Source organism: Mesocricetus auratus, unplaced genomic scaffold, assembly GCF_017639785.1.
Source record: "Mesocricetus auratus isolate SY011 unplaced genomic scaffold, BCM_Maur_2.0 Super-Scaffold_100003, whole genome shotgun sequence".
NCBI classification, from domain to species: Eukaryota; Metazoa; Chordata; class Mammalia; order Rodentia; family Cricetidae; genus Mesocricetus; species Mesocricetus auratus.
In genome coordinates this window covers 1,508,136-1,535,592 of record NW_024429188.1, presented here as the reverse complement: position 1 = coordinate 1,535,592, position 27,457 = coordinate 1,508,136, and the positions used below count along the sequence as shown (strand labels likewise).

Below are 27,457 nucleotides of genomic sequence, written 5' to 3'. Positions count from 1 at the left end.
AGCTCATGAATTTACACCCCTAGCTGAGGATCTCTCAGCAATTGATGGTTATTGGGGAAGATTCCAGTTTTATTAGGAATTTGGCTCCTGAGAGGGACCCAGGCTCCAGTAGACTTCCATAAACCCACACATATATAGGCACCATTACGTGGTCTCAGGAGGATGTGAAAAGGTACATGGAGATGGGAGGTGAAGGTGGCAGGAGGGACAGAAGAGAAATTTTAAGTAGGTGTGATGAGAGTAAGTTATATGAACCTGTGAATCAATAGAATTTTAAAAATGGTTAAAGGACCTGACACCAAGCCTTAATTTTTGTTTTCAATCACATTCCACTCAACCACTATACATAGATCATAACATTGAGCTTTGGGCAGTAGATCAGTACTCATCCCGAATATACACAGGGACTTTGGACGCCCATCCAACAATGTGAGATGCACTCTCACCCTGAACTCTTGGGGGAGGGTCTAGGCCCTGCCCTGGAAGAAATGACAGATTATGGACACCCCGATGGAGGGCCTCACCCTCCCTGGGGAAATGAGGGGATATTAAGGGGGTTTGGGGGGAGGGCACGGGAGGAGGGGAGGGAAACAGAGAGGGACCTGGAACTGACTTGTGAAGCAACCTTGTTTCTAATTTAAATTTAAATTTAAAAATAAATAATAAAAAATTTAGATAAAGACAAAAATAAGGAAAAATTCCAATTGTAACCAGCAATAGATTCTGCAAATAATATGTGTAAACGTTTTTTGTCTATGTATGAATTTTGCATTTTATATACAGCTTAGTTTTTTTAAATGGTTTATTTGAAAAGTCTTTAAGCTTAGTGAGACAACTGACCATGAGTGTTCTGTCTGACACTAAAGCAAGATTAAAAACTACAGAAGGATAAGTGAACTCAGAAAAATATATGGCTACAAAAAAACTATCAATTATCTTTAATTAAATTGCTGCTGAATAATATCCCTATAAAAACATATTCAAGAACACTACCATCAATATCACAAACTATTTGTGGAGAGAGGGTAGGTGGAAGGCATAAGGGAATGAAGCATTAAAATACATTGGAGATACAGTTTCAAGTAAGCATTCAGCCAGAGTTTCATGGTGGCAGTCAAGGGAACTAGCTACAGTGACATAATAATTGTTGTTATAGCAACAGGAATGATCTCACTGTACACGAGTGGTATCTGTTTGTAGCCACTAGAGAAAAGAACAGAAGAGCAGCTACAGCAGAGAAGCTCTACGTACCTTGAAACGTGCCCTGTGGCAGGGCCGAGAATCCTATAAACTGGAGCGAATATATAACTGGGTGACAAGAATGGGCCTGGCCAGGTAGAGTTTTAACATTTGTCCATTAATTTTTTTCATGTGTTTGGTCTCAAACAGTAGTTCAAATGAATATTCTGGCTTGGGGATCTTGAACTTGTCTTGGGTACGCATGGAATTTCTGTTGAATATATTTCCTTCACTGCCCGGTGCCATCTGCCTGCAGAGTGTGTGAATCCAGCAGAGCAGTCCTGACTGGTTCATTCCTAGACAAGGTCACAGATTTGGGTATTGGAACAGGGCTGAAAGTTAAGCACCCAAAAGTCAATTGCTGAATGATGACAGATTTTCCTCTCCCTTTTTAAACTATTTTCAGGAAGAGGCCACGAGAAGACAACGAGGAAGGCAAGCAACATGCTCCTCATTCAAAGAGGAATAAGAAGAACCAGGACTTCCAGGACTCTTGCGTTGTAGAGGTACGAGCCACAGTCACACAGCTTCTCCATTTGACTCATTGCCATACTACAGCATTCATTCTCAACGACACGATGACAAGAGAAGCTTCCCAGATGCCCTCATGAAAGTCTCCTCCTTGGCTGCAATGGTTTTGAGACAGAGCAGCATTTTTAGTGTTGTCTTAAGCAAGGATTTACAACACAACATAACACAACACAATACAACACAGACAGGGCCAACAGAGAGGCTTTCCTGAATAAAGTCGGGAGGAATGGGCTTCCAGGAATTTCCCCACTTTACAAAGGGGGAAGAATTGAATCCCGTCTTCTATGGTTAGAACAGAAATAAACTTGAAGAACAGATATGCATGCTACTAGCTGCAAAGATCTTCTTGCTTTCTTCCTGAAAGTAAAGTGGGGGTTGTGTGTAGGAATTTGGGGAAAATTTAGCAATGCTTGTACTGAGGAGCTGACATTTCAACGTCAAGAGTCTTAAGTTAACAACCAGGAAGTGGGTAAGGTAGCATGGTTTGAAAGGAAGCATAACTCAGTGAGGAGGGAGCACTGTAAAGGTTTACTGGACAAGGCTCACTAGATAATGAGTAAGTAGGGTTCATTTTGTCCCACCTCAAGCAAGAGATACAGGGCTTCTCCACATGTGTCAATCCTCTAGGACACAAACAGGTTTGGGATGAAATGTACCTAGTTTGGCTCTAGTCACCAAGGAGTGTTCTTGACCCATAGAATTCTCTCTTGCATGTGGTCACAAAATATGAATACTGGCCTTTGTTTCCAATGTTAGCATCTTTAGACCTTCACATGTAAATCTGATCCCTGGATCACAGGTATGAGATATGGTAGTGCAAACATAAAGACTGAAAGCCTCTGTACCTGTCTGTCTTCCTCATAAAGAACAAGGGCTTCACAGTGTTTTCCTGATGACTGGGTAAAGCAGGAAATAGAAAGTGCGAGGAGAGCATGAAGATTACTGGTACAGATCCCAGACTTCACTCTGCTTTTGATCACACGGAACCACTGCTCAAGCTCCAAGGAAAGAAGCAGAAAGACAAATGAGAAACATACATTAAGGGCCTCACACCTATTTAGTTTAGACAACTATGCACCCTGATTTTCCCCACCTGTTAGGACTATAGCTCTTTGTGACAGCACTGTTTCAAGCAGGAAAATTTAAGCTGTCTGCTGGAATATTTGATAACCTGTTTTATTTCTTTCTGTTATTACCAGTTTGTGGTCTGTAATACTTAGTTTAGCGGTCTGACTGACAGGACATAGAACCACCTGAGATAAGAATCTCTTTTTAAAACTCTTTTGTATTCTTTGATATTTCATGCTTAAATACACTATTTCTTGATCATTGTCACCTGAAACATCTCCTGCATCTTTACCCTGGACCATTTCTATACTACCCTGGACTTCCCCAACATGTATCTGTCTAGACTTCCTATCCTACTTTTGATTGATTAAGTATGCACCTATTTAACCCACTGTGTCCAGCTAGTTCTTCTGAAGTGCACAGAGCCTTGGGGTCATCCACTGATGGCCAGGGTCCATCTCCCCAGAGAGAAGTGACTCTTCCTTCTCTAGCAGCCATCAATTGCCAATAGCGCCTACACTGGAGGTTCAGCCACAATAGCAGCTCCCAGGAGATTTTCCTGGCTTTTGTGTGTTCAGGTCTTGGAAGGTAACCACAGCGACCATGTGTTCACATGTGCCATAGTCATACCATAACCAGGGACAGTATTTCACAGCGCTCCTCCATGTAATCTGTCTCTTGTGTTCTTTCTGCCTCCTCATCTGCAATACTGCCTGAAGCCTAATGGCAGGGGCGGGTGGATGTAGATGTCCCATCTGTGGCTGAGCACTCACGGTTGCTTAGTGTCAGTGCTTAGAATAGTTATGTTTATTTACATTGACCACTACTCATTGCAACTACAAGTTCCTCTAACCAGTGTGGAGAACAGCGCAGACATGCATGCAAACATAAATATATGCAATGCAGATTAACAACATGATCATTTAGCAGAAGTTTAGTAAGCCCTCCCCCAGCATTTCCAAGGAACAATGAGCTCACTAATAATAGGATTAGACTCTGTTTACAGTGTCAAAATATACTAACTCATATGAATCAGAACTCACATCCAATGAGGAGAACAAATGATTAGCCCCAGGAAGAGAATTGCAAGCACTAGAGAAGTGCGTTCATCATGCCTTGCAGACCATTATTATACCATACATTGTCCAGCCATGGGTGTGATCACTGATGATGTTTCTGTCACTAATGCCAGCATAACACCTTTTGGGTACTATGAACATTGGTTTGCTGGGAGTGTTTCCTGTTGATTTCAAAACTGATTTTCCTATGACCTATAACAACAGTATTCAGTGGCTCAGCTACAGTGTCCTACCAACTTGTTCTGTTGAGCAACCAAGAGTAGTGACAAATCAACTTTGCTATTTGGTCACATTTGGGGATGTTGGGTCAATATGGAGGTAATTTGTGTGCAATACTGAGATTTTCCTTAATAACCTATGGCTTTTGGGAATAACACTTAGCACTATTTTTGTTTAAAATAGCATCTATTGGGCCTGGAGACATGACTCAGTCATTTAGAATAATGTCTGGTGTTCCGGAAGACCTGAGTTCAAGTCCCTGCAACACATCACCTGTCTGTAATTCAAGTTCCAGGACATCTGACACCTTCACACAGACATACATGCAGGCAAAACACCAGTGCATATAGAATAAATAAATCATTAAAGCAATAGCACGTATGACCTCGTTTTCCATCTGGTGCATTTGCATAAAGCTTCTTCATACATCCTTAGTTTTCTATCACATGTCCACATCCTCACTTCTTGTGTCCACTCCTTTCCCCTATTCTCACCTGAACTTGTCTCCACCAGCATGCCCCTCACGTTCTTTCCTATCCCACGTCTTCCACCACCTCCTCTTACTATGCATTTTACTTGGGGTCTAAGGTCATCTGTTCTCCTGTTGATTCTTTCGGCACACTTAACTTTGGTTGACCCTTGTCACAACTCCTCCGTTTCTCATTCCCATCTCTTCACAAACTGTTTGAACCTTTCTGACACCAGGATTTCTACTCTCTACTTTCATTTACTAGTATTCTGCTATTTCCCGTTCTTTCTGCAAACTTCCCCCAATCCTATGGGCTGTGTATAGTTTCTTGATTTCAAGATGGACTCCAGGATGAGCACACAATACAAAATTGGAAACTAGGACCCACAGAGGAGTGAAAAGATGCGGTGTTTGCCCTTTGAGGGATAGAGTGACCTTTTTCTAGTTCAATTTATTGACTTTCAAAAAGTCTTACTTGGGAATTATTGAAATTATATTGGGAGCCGGAGAAATAGCTCAGTTGGTAGAGTATTAGACTGAAATCATGTTGGGATATGTCTGTGCGGGTCATCTTGATTGTTAGTGAATATGGAGAGACCCAGCTCATTGCAGGTGGTGCCACTGCCTGGGCAAGGCATCCAGAATATACAGGAGAAAAGGAAAGTCGGCTATAAGCAAAGGATCAACCAAGCAAAGATTCCTGTGCTTATTCTCTCTCTGATCCTGACTGTAGGTGAGATGTTGCTCTTATATTCCTGCTGTGACTTCCTGTCAATACGGGATGAAAACCTGTGTCTGTAAGACATAGGAAACCTTTCAACCCTGAGTTGATTTGGTCAAGGTGTTTTCTCACAGCAACAAAAATTAAATGAGCAGGGGTCCATTTAAATCCCTATGGATTTCTTTGTATGATCTGCATGATAGAACTTCTTTTTTATTATTAATTTTTTTAAGTTTAAATTTAGATTGGAAACATGGTTGTTTCACAAGTCAGTTCCAGATCCCTCTCCCTTTCCCTCCCTACCTCCCGTGCCCTCCCCCCAACTCCTCCATTATCCCCTCATTTCCCCAGGGAGGGTGAGGCCCTCCATGGGGGTGTGCATAGACTGTCATTTCATCCAGGACAGGGCCTAGACCCTCCCCGCAAATGTTCAGGGTGAGAGTTCATCTCACATTGTTAGATGGGATTCCAAAGTCCATGTACATACTCGGGATGAATACTGATCTACTGCCCAACGCTGAATAGATTACCTAGGCCTCCTCACTGACACCCACAATCAGGGGGTCTTGATCTGTCCCATGTTGGATTCCCAGGCATCAGTCTGGGATTCAAGAGTTAACCCTTAGCAGGTCAGCTGTTTCTGGGGTTAAACCAGCCCAGTCTTAACTCCTTTGGTCATCAGTCCTCTCTCTCTGTTACTGGCTTTCTTGAGTTCAGCTCAGTTAGCCGTGGGAGTCTGCCTCTTCTTCCATCAGGCACTGAATGAAGTTTCTGTTTCCCAGACTCTCTGGCCATGGGATTGTAGGCTGGCACTCCCCAGATCTATGTCTAAAATCCATATATGAGAGAGTACATGCCATGTTTCTCTTTTTGTGAATGTGTTACCTCATTCAGAATGGTTTCTTCTAGTGCCATCCATTTGCCTGCAAATCTCAGGATTCCATTTTTTTCTGCTGAATACTACTCCATTGTGTAAATGTACCACATTTTCTCTACCCACTCTTCGGTGGAGGGGCATCTAGGTTGCTTCCAAATTCTGGCTATTACAAATAATGCTGCTATGAACATAGTGGAACAGACATCCTTGTTGTATGAATGGGCATCTTTTGGATATATGCCTAAGAGTGGAGTTGCTGGGTCTTGTGGTAGGTTTATTCCCATTTTCCTGAGGAATCTCCATACTGTTTTCCAAAGTGGCTGAACCAGTTGGCACTCCCACCAGCAATGGAGTAGTGTTCCTCTTTCACCACATCCTCTCCAGCATAAATTGTCATTGGTGTTTTTGATTTTAGCCATTCTGACAGGAGTGAGATGGTATCTCAGAGTTGTTTTGATTTGCATTTCCCGGATGGCTAAGGATGTTGAGCACTTTCTCAAGTGCCTCTCAGCCATTTTAGACTCCTCTATTGAAAACTCTCTATTTAGTTCTGCAGCCCACTTTTTAATAGGGTCCTTTGGTGTTTTGGAGACTTGCTTCTTGAGTTCTTTGTAAATTTTGGAGATCAACCCTCTGTCAGATGTGGGATTAGTGAATATTTTTCCCATTCTGTGGGCTGCCTTTTTGTCTTGCTGACTGTGTCCTTTGCCTTACAGAAGCTTCTCAGTTTCAGTAGGTCCCATTTATTAATTGTTGATCTCACTGTCTGTGCTACTGTGTACCAATTCGTTCAAGGGTACCACCCACTTTCTCTTCTAGGAGGTTCAGTGTGGCTGGATTTATGTTGAGGTCTTTGATCCATTTGGACTTAAATTTTGTGCATGGCGATAAACATGGATCGATCCGCATTCTTCTACATGCCAGCCTCCAGTTATGCCAGCACCGTTTGTTGAAGATGCTTTCTTTATTCCATTGTATATTTTTAGCTTCTTTGTCAAAGATCAGATGTTCATACATGTGTGGGTTAACATCAAAGTTTTCAATTCGATTCCATTGGTCTACCTGTCTGTTTTTGTGCCAATACCAAGCTGTTTTCAGGACTATAGCTCTATAATAGAGCTTGAAATCAGGGATGGTGATGCCTCCAGACGTTGCCTTGTTGAACAGGTTTGTTTCGGCTATCCTGGGTCTTTTTTTCCATACAAAATTGATTATTGTTCTTTCAAGGTCTGTGAAGAATTGTGCTGGGATTTTAATGGGGATTGCATTGAATCTGTAGATTGCTTTTGGCAGGATTGCCACTTTTACTGCATTGATCCTGCCTATCGAAGAGCATGGGAGATCTTTCCATTTTCTGAGGGCTTCTTTAATTTCTTTCTTTAAAGATTCAAAGTTCTTGCGATGCAGGTCTTTCACTTGTTTGGTTAGCGTTACCCCAAGGTATTTTATGTTGTTTGTGGCAATTGTAAAGGGTGATGTTTCTCTGATTTCTTTCTCAGCCCTTTTATCATCTGTATATAGTAGGGCTACTGATTTTCTTGAGTTGATCTTGTAGCCTGCCACTTTGCTGAAGGTGTTAGTGAGCTGTAAGAGTTCCCTGGTAGAGTTCCTTGTGTCATTTATGTAAACTATCATATCATCTGCAAACAGTGAAAGTGACCGCTTCCTTCCCAATTTGTATCCGCTTGATCCCCTTTTGTTGTCATATGGCTCTGGCTAGACCTTCAACTACAATTTTGAAAAGGTACGGAGAGAGTGGACAACCTTGTTTTGCTCCTGATTTCAGAGGAATTGCGTTGAGTTTCTGTCCATTTAGTTTGATGTTAGCTGTTGGTTTACTGTATATAGCTTTTATTATGTTTAAGTATGTTCCTGTTATCCCAGATCTCTCCAAGACCTTTATCATGAAGGGGTGTTGGATTTTGTCAAAGGCTTTTTCAGCATCTAGTGAGATGATCATGTGACTTTTGTTTTTCAGCGTGTTTATATGGTGGATTACGTTGATGGATTTTCATATGTTGTACCATCCCTGCATCCCTGGGATGAAACCTACTTGATTGTGGTGAATGATTGTTTTGGTGTGTTCTTGGATCCAATTTGCCAGTATTTTATTGAGTATTTTGGCATCAATGTTCATGAGGGATATTGGTCTGAAGTTCTCTTTCTTAGTTGTGTCTTTGTGTGGCTTGGGGATCAAGGTTATTGAAGCCTCATAAAAAGAGTTTGTCAAAGACCCTTCTACTTCTATTGCATGGAATACTTTGAGAAGAATTAGTATGAGCTGTTCTTTGAATTTCTGGTAGAATTCTGCACTGAGGCCATTTGGACCTAAGCTTTTTTTGGTTGGGAGACATTTGATGACTGCTTCTATTTCCATAGGGGTTATAGGTCTATTTAAATTGCTTATCTGTTCTTGATTTAATTTTGGCAAGTGATAGCTAGGAAGTCTTCCATTTCCTTTAAATTTTCGAATTTTGTGGAGTACAGGTTTTCAAAGTATGACCTGATGATTCTCTGGATTTCCTCAGAGTCCATTGTTATGTCCCCCTTTTCATTTCTTATTTTGTTAATTTGCATGTTCAGTCTCTGCTGTTTGGTAAGTTTGGACAAAGGTTTGTCTATCTTGTTGATTTTCTCAAAGAACCAACTCTTCGTTGCATTGATTATTTGTATTGTTTTCCTAGTTTCTACTTTATTGATTTCAGCCCTCAATTTGATTATTTCCTGGCGTGTACTCCTCCTCGGGGAGTTTGCTTCCTTGTGTTCTAGAGCTTTCAGCTTTGCTGTTAATTCTCTTGTATAACTGTTCTCCAGTTTCTACATGTGGGCACTTAGAACTATGAACTTCCCCCAAAGCACTGCTTTCAAAGTGTCCCATAGGTTTGGGTATGTTGTGTCTTCATTTGCAATGAATTCAAGGAAGTTTTTAATTTCTTTTATTATTTCTTCTTTGACCCAGGAATGGTACAGTTGAGCATTATTCAATTTCCATGAGTTTGTAGGTTTTCTGCAATTTGTGTTTTTGTTGAATTCTAATTTTAAAGCATGGTGGTCTGATAAGATGCATGGAGTTATTCCAATTTTTTTTGTAGCTGCTGAGGTTTGATATGTTGCCAAGTATGTGGTCGATTTTTGAGAAGGTTCCATGTGGTGGTGATAAGAAGGTATACTCTTTTTATGTGGATGAAATGTTCTATAGATGTCTGTTAAATCCAGTTGGGCCATTACTTCTATTAGAACCTTTGCTTCTTTGTTGAGTTTCTGTCTGGTATTCCTGTCTAGTGGTGAGAGTGTTGTGTTGAAATCTCCCACTATATGGGTGTGGGGCTTTATATGTGGTTTAAATTTTAGTAATGTTTCTTTTACAAATGTGGATGCCTTTGTATTTGGGGCATAGATGTTCAGGATAGACAATTTTTCTTGGTGGATTTCGCCTGTGATGAGTATGTAATGACCTCCTTCATCTATGCTGATTGATTTTATTTTAAAGTCTAATTTGTTAGATATTAGGATTGCTACCCCTGCTTGTTTCTTGGGTCCATTTGATTGAAAAAATTTTTGTCTGTCTTTGAGGGTGAGGTGTGTTTCTCGTATGCAGCAGAAGGATGGGTTCTGTCTTCGAATCCATTCTGCTACCCTGTGTTTTTTTATGGATGAGTTAAGGCCATTAATGTTGAGGGGTATTAATGACTATTGATTGCTTCTTCGATTTGCAATGGTTGTTTTTGGTGGAATTATGTGTGGAATTTCACCCCTTTGTTATTTTGGCTGTTGGTAGAGAGGGATTCTCTAATGCCTTTGTTTTTCTGGATGTAGTTAACTTCCTTGGGTTGGAGTTTTCCTTCCAGAACTTTCTGTAGGGCTGGGTTAGTGGATACATATTGCTTTAATCTAATTTTGTCATGGAATATCTTGTTTTATCCGTCTATAGTGATTGAGAGCTTTGCCGGGTATAGTAGTCTGGGCTGGCATCCATGGTCTCTTAGTGTTGGTAGAATATCTATCCAGGACCTTCTGGCTTTCAGAATTTCCATGGAGAAGTCAGGTGTAATTCTGTTAGGTCTGCCTTTATATGTTACTTGGCCTTTTTCCTTAGCTGCTCTTAATATTCTTTCTTTATTCTGTGTATTTGGGGTCTTGATTTTGATGTGGCGAGGGGACTTTTTTTTGTGATCCACTCTATTTGGTGTTCTGTAAGCTTCTTGTACCTTCATTGGCATGTCTTTCTTAAGGTTGGGAAAGTTTTCTTCTATGATTTTGTTGAGTATGTTTTCTGCCCCTTTGAGGTGGTTTTCTTCTCCTTCTTCTATACTTATTATTCTTAGTTTTGGTCTTTTCATGGTGTCCCATATATCCTGGATGTTTTGTGTTAAGGATTTGTTGGACTTAAGATTTTGTTTGGTTGATGAATCCATTTCTCCTAGTGTATCTTCAACACCTGAGATTCTCTCTTCCATCTCTAGTGTTCTGTTGGTAATGCTTGTATCGGTAGTACCTGACCATTTGCCCAACTTTTCTATTTCCTGCCTTTCTTCAGATTGTGTTTTTTTATTGTCTCTATGTCAGTTTTCAACCCTTGCACTGTTTGCATTGTTTCATGCAATTTTCAGTTTATCTTTTCGTCCATTTGTTGCATTTTATGAATTTTCTGGTTTGTTTTTTCTTCCACTTCTTGCGTTTTTGGTTTGCTTTTTCTTCCATTTCTTGCATTTTTTCTTTTACTTTTTCTTCCAGTTCTTGTATTTTTGGTTTGTTTTTTCTTCCATTTCCTGCCTTTTTTTGGTTTGTTTCTTCTTCCATTTCTTTCATTTTTGTTTTGTTTTTTCTTCCATTTCTTGCATATTTGCTTTGTTTTTTCTTCCATTTCTTTGAGGGATTTTCCTATATCCTCTTTTAGGGCCTCTATCATTTTCATGAAAGTGGTTTTAAGGTCATTCTCTTCTGCTTCATTTGCATTGGACTGTTGGAGTCTTGCTGGTGTGGAGTCTCTAGAATCTGTTGGTGTCATATTTGTTTTTCTGTTGCTGAGTGTGTTTTTGTATTGTCTCTTTCCCATCTCTTCTTCTAGTGAGTGCAGAAAGAGCCCCTTACTGGTCTGGTGTTTAGGGGACCAGTGTTCCCTTTTGGTGGGTGCTAGCAAGTCCAATAATCTGGTGGTTCTTCTATTCCTTGTCCTTGTTCTGGTCCCTGAACCTGCTGGAACAGCTGGTCCCCTGGTCTCCCTGGATCAGCTAGTTTCCTAGTCTTGTTGGTGGGAGAGAAGTTCTGGAGTCTGGGGTGTTTGGCTCCCGCCAGGATTGGAAGCTCTGTGTAGTTCCCAGGCGATCCATGATAGAACTTCTTGAAGAAGTCATTAGAAGTCTCTGAGTCTCTTATCAAGTGAAGAGATTTCATTAGTTGTGTGTCAAAGCCTAAGCATTTATATCTTGAAAGATACATTCATTGTACCTGTTTACTTGGGTAGGGGATCTCTGACAAAGATGGCGCACTAGCCCATGGAGCATGCCAAAGTATGCTGTCTTCCTTCTCACCTTTGATTCTAAGCTGCTGCCTGCATTCCCACGACCTTCTGTTTGACAGTTCTTACCTACAGCTGCTCACTCCACCTTACATTTTTCTTTTCTTTTCTTTTTTCTTAAATATTTTTCTTACTTTTTTATTTTAGAAGCACTCTTATTTATATATCAATCCTCCCATTCCATCAACCTTCTGTCCTACCATGTACTCCACCAATGCCCCAACCCATCTCCCCACACACACCCCAAGGATAGTGAGACCCATCACAGGGTGTCATCAAAGTCCCTCCGATCATTTGGGGGCTGCAACAGTATCCCTCCATAGGGAATGGGCTTCCAAAGTACATTTGTGTTCCACTGTTAGAGGTCCCATAGACTGCCCTGGCCTTCTAGCTGGCACTCTCATTCAGAGTGCTTGCTTCGTTCGAATGCTTGTTCCCCAGCTTTATGACTAGGGTCTTGGGGCTCTTACTAGGTCAGGTCAACTGTTTCTGGGGTCTTTTCCAGCACAGTCTTGGCTCCTTTTCTTATCCCTCCTCCCTCTCTGCAGCTAGATCCCAAGAGTATGGCTTACTGTTTAGCTGTGAGTACCATTTCTGCTTCGATCAAATATTGTATGAAGACTCTAAGAGTAGCAACCAATGTAGTCATCAATCTAATATTAGGGGAAGGGAATCAAGGTCCACCTCTACACAATTTCCTAGATTCCTAATTGGGGTCATCCTTTGGATCCCCTGACATTTCCCCTGTGCCAGACCTCTCTCCAAACCTATATTAGCACCCTCTATCAAGGCATCTCCTTTCTTGCCCTCCCCTGTCTCAGTTCCCCTGTTCTCCTTCCAAGTCCCCTTCTGCTCCTCTCCCCTTCCCACCTTCCTCCTCTAACCCACATGCTCCAAATTTGCTCAGGGGTTCTTGTTCCCCTCCCCATCTTCAGGGGATCATGAATTCTTCTCTGGGGGGGTTCTCCTTGTTTCCTAGTTTCTCTGATAGTGTGGATTGTAGGCTGTTAGTCCTTTGTTAAATGTCTGATATCCATATATGATTAAGGACACAGCCTGCTTGTCTTTCTGTGATTGTGGTACCTCAGTCAGGATGTTTCCTTCCAGTTCCATCCATTTGCCTGTGAGTTTCAAGATTTCATCATATTTTCCACTGAGTAATACTCCATTGTGTAAACGTACCACATTTTCTTAATCTATTCTTCGGTTGATGGGCATCTAGGTTACTGCCAGATTCTGGCTGTTAAAAAGAGGTAGACTGATTCCCATTTTCCTGAGAAACACCATACTGATATCCAAAGTGGTCTTGCAATTTTGCACTCTCACCAGAGATTGAGGGCAAGAAGGAGAGAGACATTGCAAGAGAGAAGTACTTAAATATGTATCTATTCACTGTCATAATATTACGCTTATGCATGTCTTCTTGACTGAGCATTTGGTATTGAATAACCAATTGTATTGCCCTTTTCTCCCATGTGTGTTTTGGATTTTGTAGCATTGAGGTGTCCTCGGCATTCCCTGTCTATTTTGCAATGTATGTTGTGGTTGTACTTCAGTTCATAATTAGGCCATCATGATGGAGGGACTTTATGGCTGTAGCTTCTGGCATTCCTAGGAGACACAGTCTCACAGCAAACTCCAAGATCTCCACTTCTAACACTCTTTCTGTCCCCTCTTCCACTATGTTCATTGTGTCCACTGTGACTGCTATCTACCATGCTGCACTTTTGTTACTTGTGCTGTTCTTGAATGGTCTCTGTCTGTAGTTAAAAGAAGTTTCCATGATTATGCATGGGGACTTCCCTTCTCTGTAAGTATAAGGATAATATGTGGAATGTAGTTAGAGATTATGCTGACTTAATAAACTGGCAGTTACTGGTTCTCCACATTTCATTACTGTATCTACCACTGGGCCGTTGTCTAGATTTCCTATACCAGGTTTCCTCTTTCTTGAGTGGGCCTAAGGATGAATAAGGATCTGTAAGTCACCACTAATGTAGGTACACTTAGTATTTTCTTACCATGCTAGGCCTTGAAATAGCATGTGACTACCCAGTATTCTGTCACAATGCAGCCCCGATAAGGAAGGCTCCCAGCCACTGAGAAGAAAGTCCCAGGGTTGATTCTCTGTCTCGTCCTCTAATACAACTCTAGCAATTCTCAGGAAGCCATGCAGCTTCTTGAGCTCTGTGTTAAACATGCAGATTTTACTAAGGCCTTGAACAAAGTATAAATTGTCTTGCACATGGGCCTAGGCCACATCATCATTGTTTATCACACTTGGAATTTTTAAATGGTGAGACCTTCTTCCCCAAATTCATCTTAATGATGCTTTTATTTTGTGGAATGCATGGATTTGCAAGGACATGCCCATAATAAGAGCTAAACTGTGTTTAGAATGCAGGGATGCCAGAGTGGGCTTTGTGTGGCTAGAGAGATGGGTCAGCAGTTGCAGACAGTAGTTTCTCTCTCAGAGGACATGAACATCCATATTGAGGGGTTCCAACACCTGTAATTCCAGCTAGTGAGCATGCTTTTCACTATTCTGGCCTGCATAGGCACATAAGTATTCATCTTGCACATCGCATGTGCTCAGGAACACATAAATGAATCAATCTTGTTAATTATCCATTTGTTTATTTGTTTTTATTGTTTTAGAGACATGATTTCACTGTGTAGTCTGGCTGTCCTGGAACTCAGTCTGCACAACAGAGACCTGACTTCCTCTTACTCACATGTGCAGGGTAAAAGCATATACTGATACCAACATAGCCAATAAACATCCCTTTTTTGTAAAGGATTGGTCTTCCTACTTGAGTGCGCATTGTGAACAGATGTTTATGGAGGCAGTCAGAACATGCTAGGAAGCATTCATGTGTCAATGAAATTTTGGACAGTCTTGGAACTTCTCAGGTCTTGTATGTTCTAGTGAAAGAACTGGTTGTTGGCTGGGCATTGTGGCACATGCCTTTAATCCCAGCACTCAGGAGGCAGAGGCAGGCGGTTCTCTGTGAGTTTGAGGCAAGCCTGGTCTACAGAGCAAGTTCCAGGACAGCCTCCAAAACAATACAGAAAAACCCTGTCTCGAAAAACAAAACAAAAAAAGAATTCGTAGTCTATAAAACTCAGATGTAGGAAGAGGGAAATATTTCTGTTATGAAGAGCAGTTTTCCATGTCAAAGGGGCAGTCTGATCAAGCAGTAAACAAATCCCCACTGTATTAAAATATCTCTAATTCAAGGATTCCTTCTCAAGGTCATTCTCACAGCAAGACTGTTAAAAACTCCAGGCTTCATAACTGGGACGACTGTTGATAGGGTTCATAGCCTTGTAGATGGAGAAAGCACTACTGTAGGATGAGGGAGGTAGACTGTGTTTTCCAATTTGTAGGGCACTGAGCCCTCTTCTGAAGGTCTCTTCTAGAACTACATACAATTCAGGAACCTCGTTTAGATGTCAGGAGGAACTGAGTCCCATAATCTGTTTTCACTGGCATAATCATAGCATCTGTGATTCAATTAATTACACTGGGAATCTGGATTTTCTCTATACATTACTTGAAAATGAGTTGGAAAGTGAAGATACCCAGTTGCAAACTGCACAGGTATGTGGTGGTTTGAGTAAGAATGGCCCCAATAGACTCATATATTGAAATGCATGATCCTCAGTAGCTAAACCTGTTTTGGAAGGATTAGGAGATGTAGCCTTGTTGGAGGAGGTATGGGTTTTGAAGTTTCAAGTACCCATGCCATGCCATTCCCAGGTAGTTCTCTCTCAGTCTGTCACTCTGTCTTTCTGTCTCTGTCTCTCTGTCACTCTCTCTGTCTCTGTCTGTCTTTGTCTCTGTCTCTGTCTCTCTGTCTCTCTCTCTCTCTCTCCCTCTCTCTCTCTCGATTGCTTGCTCGCTCTTGGTTTTGTCCCAAATTATCTGCTCTCAGCACCTGTTGCAGCACCTGCTAACATGAGCCCACCAACGTGGTCATAGACTCTAACTACCCTCTAAAACTTAGGTCTCCAGTAGGTTTTCCATGAACTGCCTTGGTCATGGTGTCTTAACGACAATAGAAAGTAACTATAATAATATAACTGGAATGTTTTCCAACCAATTATTAGTATTGAAATTTATTAACTATACCTCAGTGTTTTCAAATGACTTGAGAAATACAGACATCCCATAAGAAAGCAGGGACATCATTGTGTATAAGCAAAAGCATGACTATGTTAACCTTGTTGCCAGAAATGGACCTGAAGACTCTATTTAATTAATAGATGTAGTATAATTTAGATTAGTTTAATTTACTTCAGCCTTTTTTATTTCTTCCTTTCCTCTTTTCTGCATTCCTGGATGGCTCCCTGTCAGACTCTGTCTCTCTGTTTTGGCAGGTTCTCAATACACAGCAGGGTTGGCCTGGATCTCAGTATGTAATCCATCAGGGCCTCCACATCCTCCTACCTTAGCCTCCCAGATGCTGGTATTTCATGTTTGTGCTAACATGCCCTTCCAGTCAATTCTCCTATACAAATTGGTAACTGCTTGCTGGTTCTTAATATTTAAGATGCTGAAGGTGTACAACCAGTCAGTATACATTATTGTAATGATGCCACTACACAACCAAGGTAAAAGTTTTATAATTTCATTAGAAACTAGAGGCTGATCATCTTTGCTTTTTTTCACAATGACTTTGAAGAGTTCCCTTGTGGGTTGTGAGGATTCCTGTAAGTTCTCCTAGGCAAGGGGTGTCTCAGGATAATCAAGGAAACATCAACTTGGCTATGTTTCCAAATATGAACATAAAATTCTGAAGGTGTACAATCTGTCAATGAACATTATTGTAATGAGACCACTACACATCAGAGGTAAAGTTTTTGTAAGTCAACTAGAAATTAGAGTCTGAACTTTTACTGTTTTATTCACAATGACTCTGAAGAATTCCCCTATGAGCTGTGAGTTTTCCTGTAAGTTCTCCTAGGCAAGGGGGTCTCAGGAGACTCAAGTAAACATAAACTGGCTGTGTTGCCAAAGATGACCATAACAATGACATTGTGATCCTCCAACCTCCACCTGACTCTACAAGAGTGCTTCTTTTTTTTGAAATTCCAACTTTCTTATGGTCTTTTTGGGAGCCAGGCATGAAAGCGGTGCAGAGATATATATGAAGTAAAATGCCCATATACATATGCATACAATAAAATCTGAAAAATACCTACAATACCAAAACATTCCAACTGTTGTGCCAAAATTTTGAACCCCAAAATCACCAAGATACCCATTCCAATGCAAAAGCAAAGAGTCTTTTATTATTTTGTTGTGTTGCTCTTGGTCTCTCTAATCCATAGGATGAAATTGCAAATCAGTTTAGTTTGCAGTCAGGAGTGCTTCTTAGCACCTGCTGTTCTGAGCTGGTTTTCAAGCCAGGACTTCCTGTGTGCTAGGGAGCTCTCTACCAACGTTACCATATACTCAGCCCCATAATGTACTATATCCCCTCTTCATATTATGCTTACATCTTCATGACACAAGAGTATAAACCAAATATGCTTCCATTTGTGATGGTTGCCTTACTTGCCTTTTTGTACAGAAGATAGTCCATCAAAAAAGTAAAACCCACACCAAACAACCAAGAAAGGAAATCTACCTAAGGGAACCAGAACCTGTACTAGATGTTTTTACCAATGAGATAGGTACATGGCTTTTGATTTATAAGCAAACTATATAGTGAAAGTGCTATGTGGAGATGTTTACACTGCAGGCCTTAGAAGGGGTATAGTTTGTCTGGTTTCCTCAGAGACCATGTTCACAAACATAGCCCTTGTAACCAGTAATAGCTATTAGACAGTTACTCACACAGATTCATTTGGCTTCTGTGTCTCTCAAGAAGAGTCTATGAATGCATGAATCTCGGTACATAAATACTTACTGTCATTTGATACTTCAGGTGATGTAGTGAGTTGAGGACTTCCACATGACCTGAGAATGATGACATGTCTTGGTTTCTGTCACAATCAGTTCCTACCTGGAAAAAATGGCCTTAAAGATATACAATACCAATATTGTTCAACATTTCTGTTCACATAAGCATCATTGTGATCACCTTGATAGTATTAAGATTACAGGCAAGCAGTTCCTGAGTGTGTGCACAAGTTTGTGTGTTGTACCCAATGAGATGGAAGCCAAGGTCCCATGCATGTGAGGAAAACAATCTTCCTCTGAATTTCATCCCTAGTCTACAGAGTCCCAGAATATAGCTCTTTAGGGTATAATATAATGTCACTACATATCATTACTAATATGACAGAGTGAAGTTATTTCCAGGACAGACAACATTAAGAACAAGCAAATCGTATACAAACTATAGCATACCCACAAATAGGAGACCAGGGGTGTTAGTCAACAGGATTGTTGAATTTTGACATACAGCTGCCATTAAAACATATCAAAAGCACTTTGAGATGAGTGGAGTCTTGAATTTTTACATGCCCACTCTAGGACATAGGTATGGAAAGACCCTCTTATTTGTATGTATGCACATATGTGTAAATGGAACTTTCCCCATCATTTCTTTGCCACGTTAGGGCATGACATACATATTACTTATTTTGGTACTAATACTGATCACATTCTGCAGCACTGATTGCTGCTTTCCCTGGAGCTTGGGAGCTTACTTCCCTGGTGCAGATAATCAGAATGCATGGTGACAATGGGTCAAAGGATATATGGTGGGAGTTTGAGTGAGAAAGTTTGTGTTCTTACCCTTTTCTTGACATTCCTAGAGACCGGACTTTGGGCCCATCACACATCTCCTTCCTTGTCTGCCAAATGGGTGCTATTCAGGTTGAGCAATAGTGCTGTTGTGAGGAGTAAATGAGCTATCCAAGTGATTGCACTTTATGGACAGTGAAGCCTTTTATAGAGTGTGATGCTTTCAAGATGAACAGAAAATGATGACAATATCATAATAGTCATCCTCCTTCTATCTTTCTCCTTCCAGTCGTCAAGTTGTGGTAATGCATGGAGCCACAGCGGCACCAGTAACAACAATGCAGAAAGTATGTCAGAGAACACCTTAAACAAGACCGTGCCTGAATTTAACTACAATGCCTACGAGATCTCCCAGGAGGATGATGTAGTGTTGGAAGGTCAAGGACCTTATTCTCATATTAACCAGATACTGAAGGAGGCCCATTTCTACAGCCTGCAGAAGAGAAGACAATCTCTGATGTGATAGCCTATGCACTACCTCATCCCTTGTTTATAAAAAGCAATGGCATTCACACAAAGCAGTCTCGACTTTTGTCTGTATTTCAGTAAGAGGTCAATGGGCATTTGTACTCTTTCACTGTTTTGTTCCACCATTTAGAATTCCAAGGGTCTTCATGATGCTTTGATATATTTTCTGTCAATACTGGTGTCCAATTCATGTTGAATAGCAACAGGAGGACTTCTGATACTGTCCAATACGGTTTGGGTTCTAATTCACTCTTTTAGGTTCTCCATGTTAAATGTAATTTTTAAATGTGACTCCTTTTTCTGAAAGTCTAAGTGTGCCAGAAAAGTGTGTGCTTTTTATTAAAACGTAAAAGGGCAAACAACATCAACAAAAAATCCAACACCAAACCAGTAATGAGCATTGGGGAGGAGGGAGAATGTGACTTGTTCTCATTCTGAAATGAAAGGCATGGCTGCTCTTTACAAGGGATATATTACACAGAATTTGATCTCTACATCTGATGGGGCAATGTCTCCCCATGTAGTTGTTAAAGTGAAGCCTGTTTCTAGTATCTGCACTCTTTGCATTCCAAGGGAGAAGCCTTCCTCCTTTAATGTTCCCACGTGTGCCCTTCAGACCTGTGGAATGCACTGGCAGTTCTGTCAGTGAAGTGCTTTGCAATGCTGTGGCTTAAGTTCGAAGTCTAGATATGAACAGCTTATGTGTTGTTCCTTAAAGATCTATTTGTTATGTCTAATGTTGATAAACTATAAGCTGCTGTACACCATAGCTGATTTCTTAGGTGTTGTAAAGCTGGGTCAATGACTGTTTGTTGTATAACAATCCTTTAGAAAGAGGCGTTTTCACAGCATCAAAACAATACAGTTGTTTGGGGTGGAGTGGACCAGTGATTGGCCTGCCAGGAGGACATAACAACAGACACTGAGGAAATCCAGAGAATCATCAGGTCATACTTTGAAAACCTGTACTCCACAAGATTCTAAAATTTAAAGGAAGTGGACAACTTCCTGGAAAGATATCACCTACCAAAATCAAATCAAGAACAGGTAAGCTATTTTAATACACCTATAACCCCTACGGAAATAGAAGCAGTCGTCAAAAGTATCCCAACCAAAAAAAGCCCAGGGCCACAAGGCATTAGTGCAGAATTTTACCAGTAATTCAAAGAACAGCTTCTACCAATTCTCCTCAAAGGATTTCATGCAATAGAAGCAGAAGGGTCTTTGCCAAAATCTTTTTACGAGGATTCAATAACATTTGATACCCAAGCCACACAAAGACTCAACTAAGAAAGAGAACTTCAGACCAATTTCCCTCATGGAAATTGATGCAAAAATACTCAATAAAATACTGGCAAATTGGATCCAAGTACACATCAGAAAACTCAACCACCATGATCAAGTAGGCTTCACTCCAGGGATGCAGGGATGGTTCAACATACGAAAATCTTTCAATATAATCCACCATATAAACAAGCTGGGGAACAAAAATCATAAGATCATCTCACTAGATGCTGAAAAAGCCTTTGACAAAATCCAGCACCCCATCATGGCAAAGGTCTTGGAGAGATCTGGGATAACAGGAACATACCTACACATAATAAAAGCTATATACAGCAAACCAACAGCCAACATCAAACTAAATGGACAGAAACTCAAAGCGATTCAGGCAAAATCAAGAACAACACAAGGCTGTCCCCTCTCCCCATAACTCTTCAATATTGTACTGGAAGTTCTAGCTAGAGCAATAAGACAACAAAAGGAGATCAAGGGGATACAAATTGGAAAGGAAGAGGTAAAACTATCACTATTTGCAGATGATATGTTAGTTTACATACATAAGTGACCCGAATAACTCTACCGGGAACTCTTACAGCTGATTAACACCTTCAGAAAAGTGGCAAGAACAAGATCAACTCAAAAAAATCGGTAGCCCTACTATATACAGAAGATAAGAGGGCTGAGGAAGAAATCAGTGAAACATGACCCTTTACAATTGCCACACACAAGATAAAATACCATGCGGTAATGCTAACCAAATAAGTGAAAAACCTGTATCCCAAGAACTTTGAGTCTTTAAAGAAAGAAATTAAAGAAGACACCAGAAAATGGAAAGATCTCCCATGCTCTTGGATAGGTAGGATCAATATAGTAAAAATGGCAATCCTGCCAAAAGGAATCTATATGCTCAATGCAATCCCCATAAAAATCCCAGCACAATTCTTCACAGACCATGAAAGAACAATTCTCAACTTTATATGGCAAAACAAAAGACCCAGGATAGCCAAGACAATCCTGCTCAACAAGGCAACATCTCTAGGCATCACCATTCCTGACTTCACGCTCTATTATATAGCTGTAGTCCTGAAAGCTGCTAGGTATTGGCACAAAAATAGACAGGTAGACCAGTGGAATTGAATTTAACACTCTGAGATTAATTCACAAACCTATGAATAGATGATTTTCAACAAAGAAGCTAAAATTATACAACGGAAAAAAGATAGCATCTTCAACAAATGGTGCTGGCATAACTGGATATTGGCATGTAGAAGGCTGCAAATAGATCCATGTCTATTGCCATGCACAAAACTTAAGTCCAAATAGATCAAAGACCTCAACATAAATCCAGCCACACTGAACCTGTTAGAAGAGAAAGTGGGAGGTACCCTTGAAAGAATTGGTACAGGAGACCGCTTCCTAAACATAACACCAATAGCACAAGCACTGAGATGGACAATTAATAAATGGGACCTCCTGAAAGGAGTAGCTTCTGTACGGCAAAGGACACAGTCAGCAAGGCAAAAAGGCAACCCACAGATTGGGAAAAGATATTCACTAACCCCACATCTGACAGAGGGCTGATCTCCAAAATTTACAAAGAACTCAAGAAGCAAGGGTCCAAAACACCAAAGGACCCAATTAAAAAGTGGGGGACTGAACTAAATAGAGATTGCTCAATAGAGTAGACTAAAATGTCTGAGAGACACTTGAGAAAGTGCTCAACATCCTTAGCCATTAGGGAAATGCAAATCAAAACAACCTGAGATATCATCTTACTCCGGTCAAATGTCTAAAAGCAAAAACACCAGTGAAAGCTTATGCTGGAGGAGATGTGGAGAAAGGGGAACACTCATCCATTGTTGGTGGAGTGCAAACTTGTACAGTCACTCTGAAAATCAGTATGGAGATTCCTCACGAAAATGGGAATCAGTCTACCACACGACTCAGCAATTGCACTCTTAGGCATATACTCAAAAGACGACCATTCATACAACAAGGATGTCTGTTCCACTAAGTTCATAGCAGAATTATTTGTAATAGCTAGATCCTGGAAGCAACCTAGATGCCCCACAACTGAAGAGTGGATAGAGAAAATTTGGTACATTTACACAATGGAGTACTAGTCAGCGGAAAAAAAACAACGGAATATTGAAATTTGCAGGCAAATGGATGGCTCTAGAAGAAACCATCCTGAGTAAGGTAACCCAGTCAAAGAAATACAAACATGGTATGTACTCACTCATATATGGATCTAGACATGGATCAGGGAAGTGTCAGCCTACAATACCAGGGTTAGTGAGTCTGGGAAACTGGAGGGTTCCCAAGAGATATCCATTATACCCCAGAGAAGTGGAAAGAGGCAAGATCTCCTGAGCAGATTGGGAAAATGGGGGGAGAAGAGAGGGAACCAGGAAAAAGAGAAGGGGATAAGAGGAGGGTAGAACCACAAATTCAAAGAACAGCTTATACCAATTCTTCTCAAAGTGTTCCACACAATAGAAGCAGAAGGGTCTTTGCCAAACTCTTTCTATGAGGCTTCAATAACCTTGATCCCCAAGCCACACAAAGATACAACCAAGAAAGAGAACTTCAGACCAATATCCCTCATGAACATTGATGCAAAAATACTCAATAAAATACTGGCAAATCGGATCCAAGAACACATCAAAACAATCATTCACCACGATCAAGTAGGTTTCATCCCAGGGATGCAGGGATGGTTCAACATACGAAAATCCATCAACGTAATCCACCATATAAACAAGCTGAAAAACAAAAATCACATGATCATCTCACTAGATGCTGAAAAAGCCTTTGACAAAATCCAACACCCCTTCATGATAAAGGTCTTGGAGAGATCTGGGATAACAGGGACATACTTAAACATAATAAAAGCCATATACAGTAAACCAACAGCCAACATCAAACTAAATGGACAGAAACTCAACGCAATTCCTCTAAAATCAGGAACAAAAAAAGGCTGTCCACTCTCTCCATACCTTTTCAACATGGTACTTGACGTTCTAGCTATAGCCATACGACAACAAAGGGGGATTAAGGGGATACAAATTGGGAAGGAAGAAGTCAAACTTTCACTGTTTGCAGACGATATGATAGTTTACATCAATGACCCAAAGAACTCTACCAGGGAACTCTTACAGCTGATTAACACCTTCAGCAAAGTGGCAGGTTACAAGATCAACTCAAGAAAGTCAGTAGCCCTACTATATACAGATGATAAAAGGGCTGAAAGAGAAATCAGAGAAACATCACCCTTTACAATTGCCACAAACAACATAAAATACCTTGGGGTAACGCTAACCAAACAAGTGAAAGACCTGTATCGTAAGAACTTTGAATCTTTAAAGAAAGAAATTAAAGAAGCCCTCAGAAAATGGAAAGATCTCCCATGCTCTTGGATAGGTAGGATCAATGTAGTAAAAATGGCAATCCTGCCAAAAGCAATCTACAGATTCAATGCTATCCCCATTAAAATCCCAGCACAATTCTTCACAGACCTTGAAAGAACAATAATCAATTTTGTATGGAAAAACAAAAGACCCAGGATAGCCAAAACAACCCTGTTCAACAAGGCAACGTCCGGAGGCATCACTATCCCTGACCTCAAGCTCTATTATAGAGCTATAGTCCTGAAAACAGCTTGGTATTGGCACAAAAATAGACAGGCAGACCAATGGAATCGAATTGAAAATCCGGGTATTAACCCACACACATACGAACATCTGATCTTTGACAAAGAAGCTAAAAATATACAATGGAATAAAGAAAGCATCCTCAACAAATGGTGCTGGCATAATTGGAGACTGGCATGTAGAAAAATGCGGATCGATCCATGTTTATCGCCATGCACAAAACTTAAGTCCAAATGGATCAAAGACCTCAACATAAATCCAGCCACACTGAACCTCCTAGAAGAGAAAGTGGGTGGTACCCTTGAACGAATTGGTACAGGAGACAGCTTCCTGAACATAACACCAGTAGCACAGACAGTGAGATCAACAATTAATAAATGGGACCTACTGAAACTGAGAAGCTTCTGTAAGGCAAAGGACACAGTCAGCAAGACAAAAAGGCAGCCCACAGAATGGGAAAAATATTCACTAATCCCACATCTGACAGAGGGTTGATCTCCAAAATTTACAAAGAACTCAAGAAGCAAGTCTCCAAAACAGCAAAGGACCCAATTAAGAAGTGGGCTGCAGAACTAAATAGAGAGTTTTCAATAGAGGAGTCTAAAATGGCTGAGAGGCACTTGAGAAAGTGCTCAACATCCTTAGCCATCCGGGAAATGCAAATCAAAGCAACTCTGAGATACCATCTCACTCCTGTCAGAATGGCTAAAATCAAAAACACCAATGACAATTTATGCTGGAGAGGATGTGGTGAAAGGGGGACACTCCTCCATTGCTGGTGGGAGTGCCAACTGGTTCAGCCACTTTGGAAAGCAGTATGGAGATTCCTCAGAAAAATGGGAATAAACCTACCACAAGATCCAGCAACTCCACTCTTAGGCATATATCCAAATGATGTCCATTCATATAACAAAGATGTCTGTTCCACTATGTTCATAGCAGCTTTATTTGTAATAGCCAGAACTTGGAAGCAACCTAGATGTCCCTCACCCGAAGAATGGATAGAGAAAATGTGGTACATCTACACAATGGAGTACTATTCAGCAGAAAAAAATAATGGAATCATGAGATTCGCAGGCAAATGGATGACACTAGAAGAAACCATCCTGAGTGAGGTAACCCAGTCACAAAAAGAGAAACATGGCATGTACTCTCTCATATATGGATTTTAGACATAGATCTGGGGAGTGCCAGCCTACAATCCTATTGCCAGAGAGTCTGGGAAACAGAAACTTCATTTACTGGCTGATTAAGTACTGAGCTGAACTCAAGAAAGCCAGTATCAGAGAGGGAGGACTGATGATCAAAGGGATTAAGACTGGGCTGGTTGAACCCCCAGAAACAGCTGACCAGACAAAGGTTAACTCTTGAATCCCAGGCATCAGCCTGGGAATCCAGCATGGGACTGATCAAGACCCCCTGAATCTGGGTGTCAGTGAGGAGGCCTAGGTAATCTATTGAGCCTTGGACAGCAGATCAGTACCCATCCCAAGTATACACACGGTCTCTGGACTCCCATAGAACAATGTGAGGTGCACTCTCACCCTGAACTCTTGGGGAAGGGTCTAGGCCCTGCCCTATATGAAACGACAGACTATGGACACCCCCATGGAGGGCCTCACCCTCCCTGGGGGAATGAGGGGATAACGGGGGGGATGGGGGGGAGGGCACAGGAGGAGGGGAGGGAAAAGGAGAGGGACCTCGTACTGACTTGTGAAGCAGCCTTGTTTCTTATCTAAATTTAAAATGGAAAATAAAAAAAATATTAATAAAAAAAAGAGGAGGGTAGAAGAAGACATGGGGTAGCAGGAAGGTTGAGTCGGGGAAAGAATAGAGGAGACCAGGATGAGAGATACCATAATAGATGGAGTCATTATAGCATTGACGAGAGAGCTGACACTAGCGAGTTTTCCGGAGATGTACTAGAATAACACCAACTGAAAAACTAAGTAATAGCAGAGAGACTACATTAATAGCCCCTTCCTGATGATAAGGTTGATGACTACCTTATGTGACATCCTAGAACCTTCATCCTGTTACTGATGGAGGCAGAGACAGATACTCATAGCTAAACACTGAACCAACCCCCTGGAACCCAGTGACAGAGATGGAGGAGTGATGAGCAAGACGGTCAAGACCGTGCTTGTGAGTCCCATAAAGACAGCTGACTGGACAAGGGGGAGCTCTTGAATCCAGACTGGTGACTAAGAGGCCGACAGGGGACTGATCCAGACTCCATGAAGGTAGTGTCAGTGAGGAGGCCTCAGAAATCTCTGGGGCCTTAGGTAGTAGACTAGTGTTCACCATGGTATACAAAGGACCTTTGGGAGCCCATTCCACATGAAGGGATGCTCTCTCAGCCTGGACACATGGGGAAGGGCCTAGGTCCTGCCCTGGATAAAATGACAGACTTTGGAGATCCCCCTAAGGAGGGCCTCACCCTCCCTGAGGAATGATGTGGGGATTGGGCTGGGGGTCGGGGATGCGGTTGGGGCTGGTGAAGGGAGAAGGGGGGAGCTGGGATTGACATTTGAAACATGCGTGTTTCTAATTTAAATAAAAACATACTTAAAATTTTTTTAAAAATACAAAAAAAAGAAATAGGGCCTGCCAAACCTGTGGCATACTCCAGTAATGGTAAAACTATCAACACAATTAATGTTACTTGTAATGAGTGAAGTGAGACCCCATTAGATGCAACAGGCAATGTCATTTAGCGATGGTTTTGTTTCTGTTGCTAGTCATATGGAGCATTCAACCCAACCTCACTTCATTAATGCCCTACTTTCTCAGTGATAAGGGTTGTGACCAAAGTACCAGAAGGTAGCATACCATCTTCTCTGGAACTGTGAGGACTACAACTTGTATTAACCTTTAAAGGAAAGAGCCTTGACATGTTTACTAACAAGCTCTGTTTGTAAAGGGAACTACGTGCCATGCAAAGTCTACTATTCCCAAAGTTGGAGAAGCAGGTCTGTAGGAGAAGATGTTATTCTTCATGGCAGGTAACAGTGAACAGACACTTGGTTAACATTTTCTCTGGAAGTGTAAAGCAAAGAACCTTATAATAAAGAGGAGAAGGTATCTGAAGTCTGAAAGTGCATTCAATCAACACAATTAAGGAACACCTAAACAGAATACTTCGGGGTGAAATCTATCGTAGATGGCTTATCATGTGTATGAACCACTCATGCTTACAGGTGAGATATCTTGGGGAATAAAGTTATTTTAACCTAACCTGACAACCCAAGTACAGTCCCTTGAAGTCACAGGATAAAAGGAAAGAATGGACTCCAAGAAGTAGTCTCCTGCCCTCTTAAAACGCAATCTCTCTCTCTCAATCTCTCTCTCTCTCTCTCTCTCTCTCTCTCTCTCTCTCTGTCTCCCTCCCTCCCACCCTCCTTCCCTCCTTCCCTGCCTCTCCATCTCTGTCTCTCTGTCTCTCCTCTGCTCTCTTCACATTTGACCAGGGCCAGCTAAGAATTCTCTTTGTAGACCAGGATGGTGTGGAACACAAGGAGGTCTGCTTACATCTGTCTCCTGTATCCTAGGATTGACTGTTTGGGCTATCATT

General features: G+C 41.2%; 1 protein-coding gene across 1 annotated transcript; it reads left to right on the top strand.

The window, feature by feature from the left end:
• Positions 1-1,194: 1,194 nt before the first annotated feature.
• Positions 1,195-18,988, top strand: LOC121132770 (protein FAM104A-like). The gene is made up of 3 exons (XM_040743794.1): positions 1,195-1,335; positions 1,646-1,745; positions 18,711-18,988. The coding sequence occupies exons 1-3, from the start codon at positions 1,322-1,324 to the stop codon at positions 18,942-18,944; spliced, it is 348 nt and encodes a 115-aa protein (XP_040599728.1). The 5' UTR covers positions 1,195-1,321; the 3' UTR covers positions 18,945-18,988.
• The last annotated feature ends 8,469 nt before the right edge of the window (positions 18,989-27,457 follow it).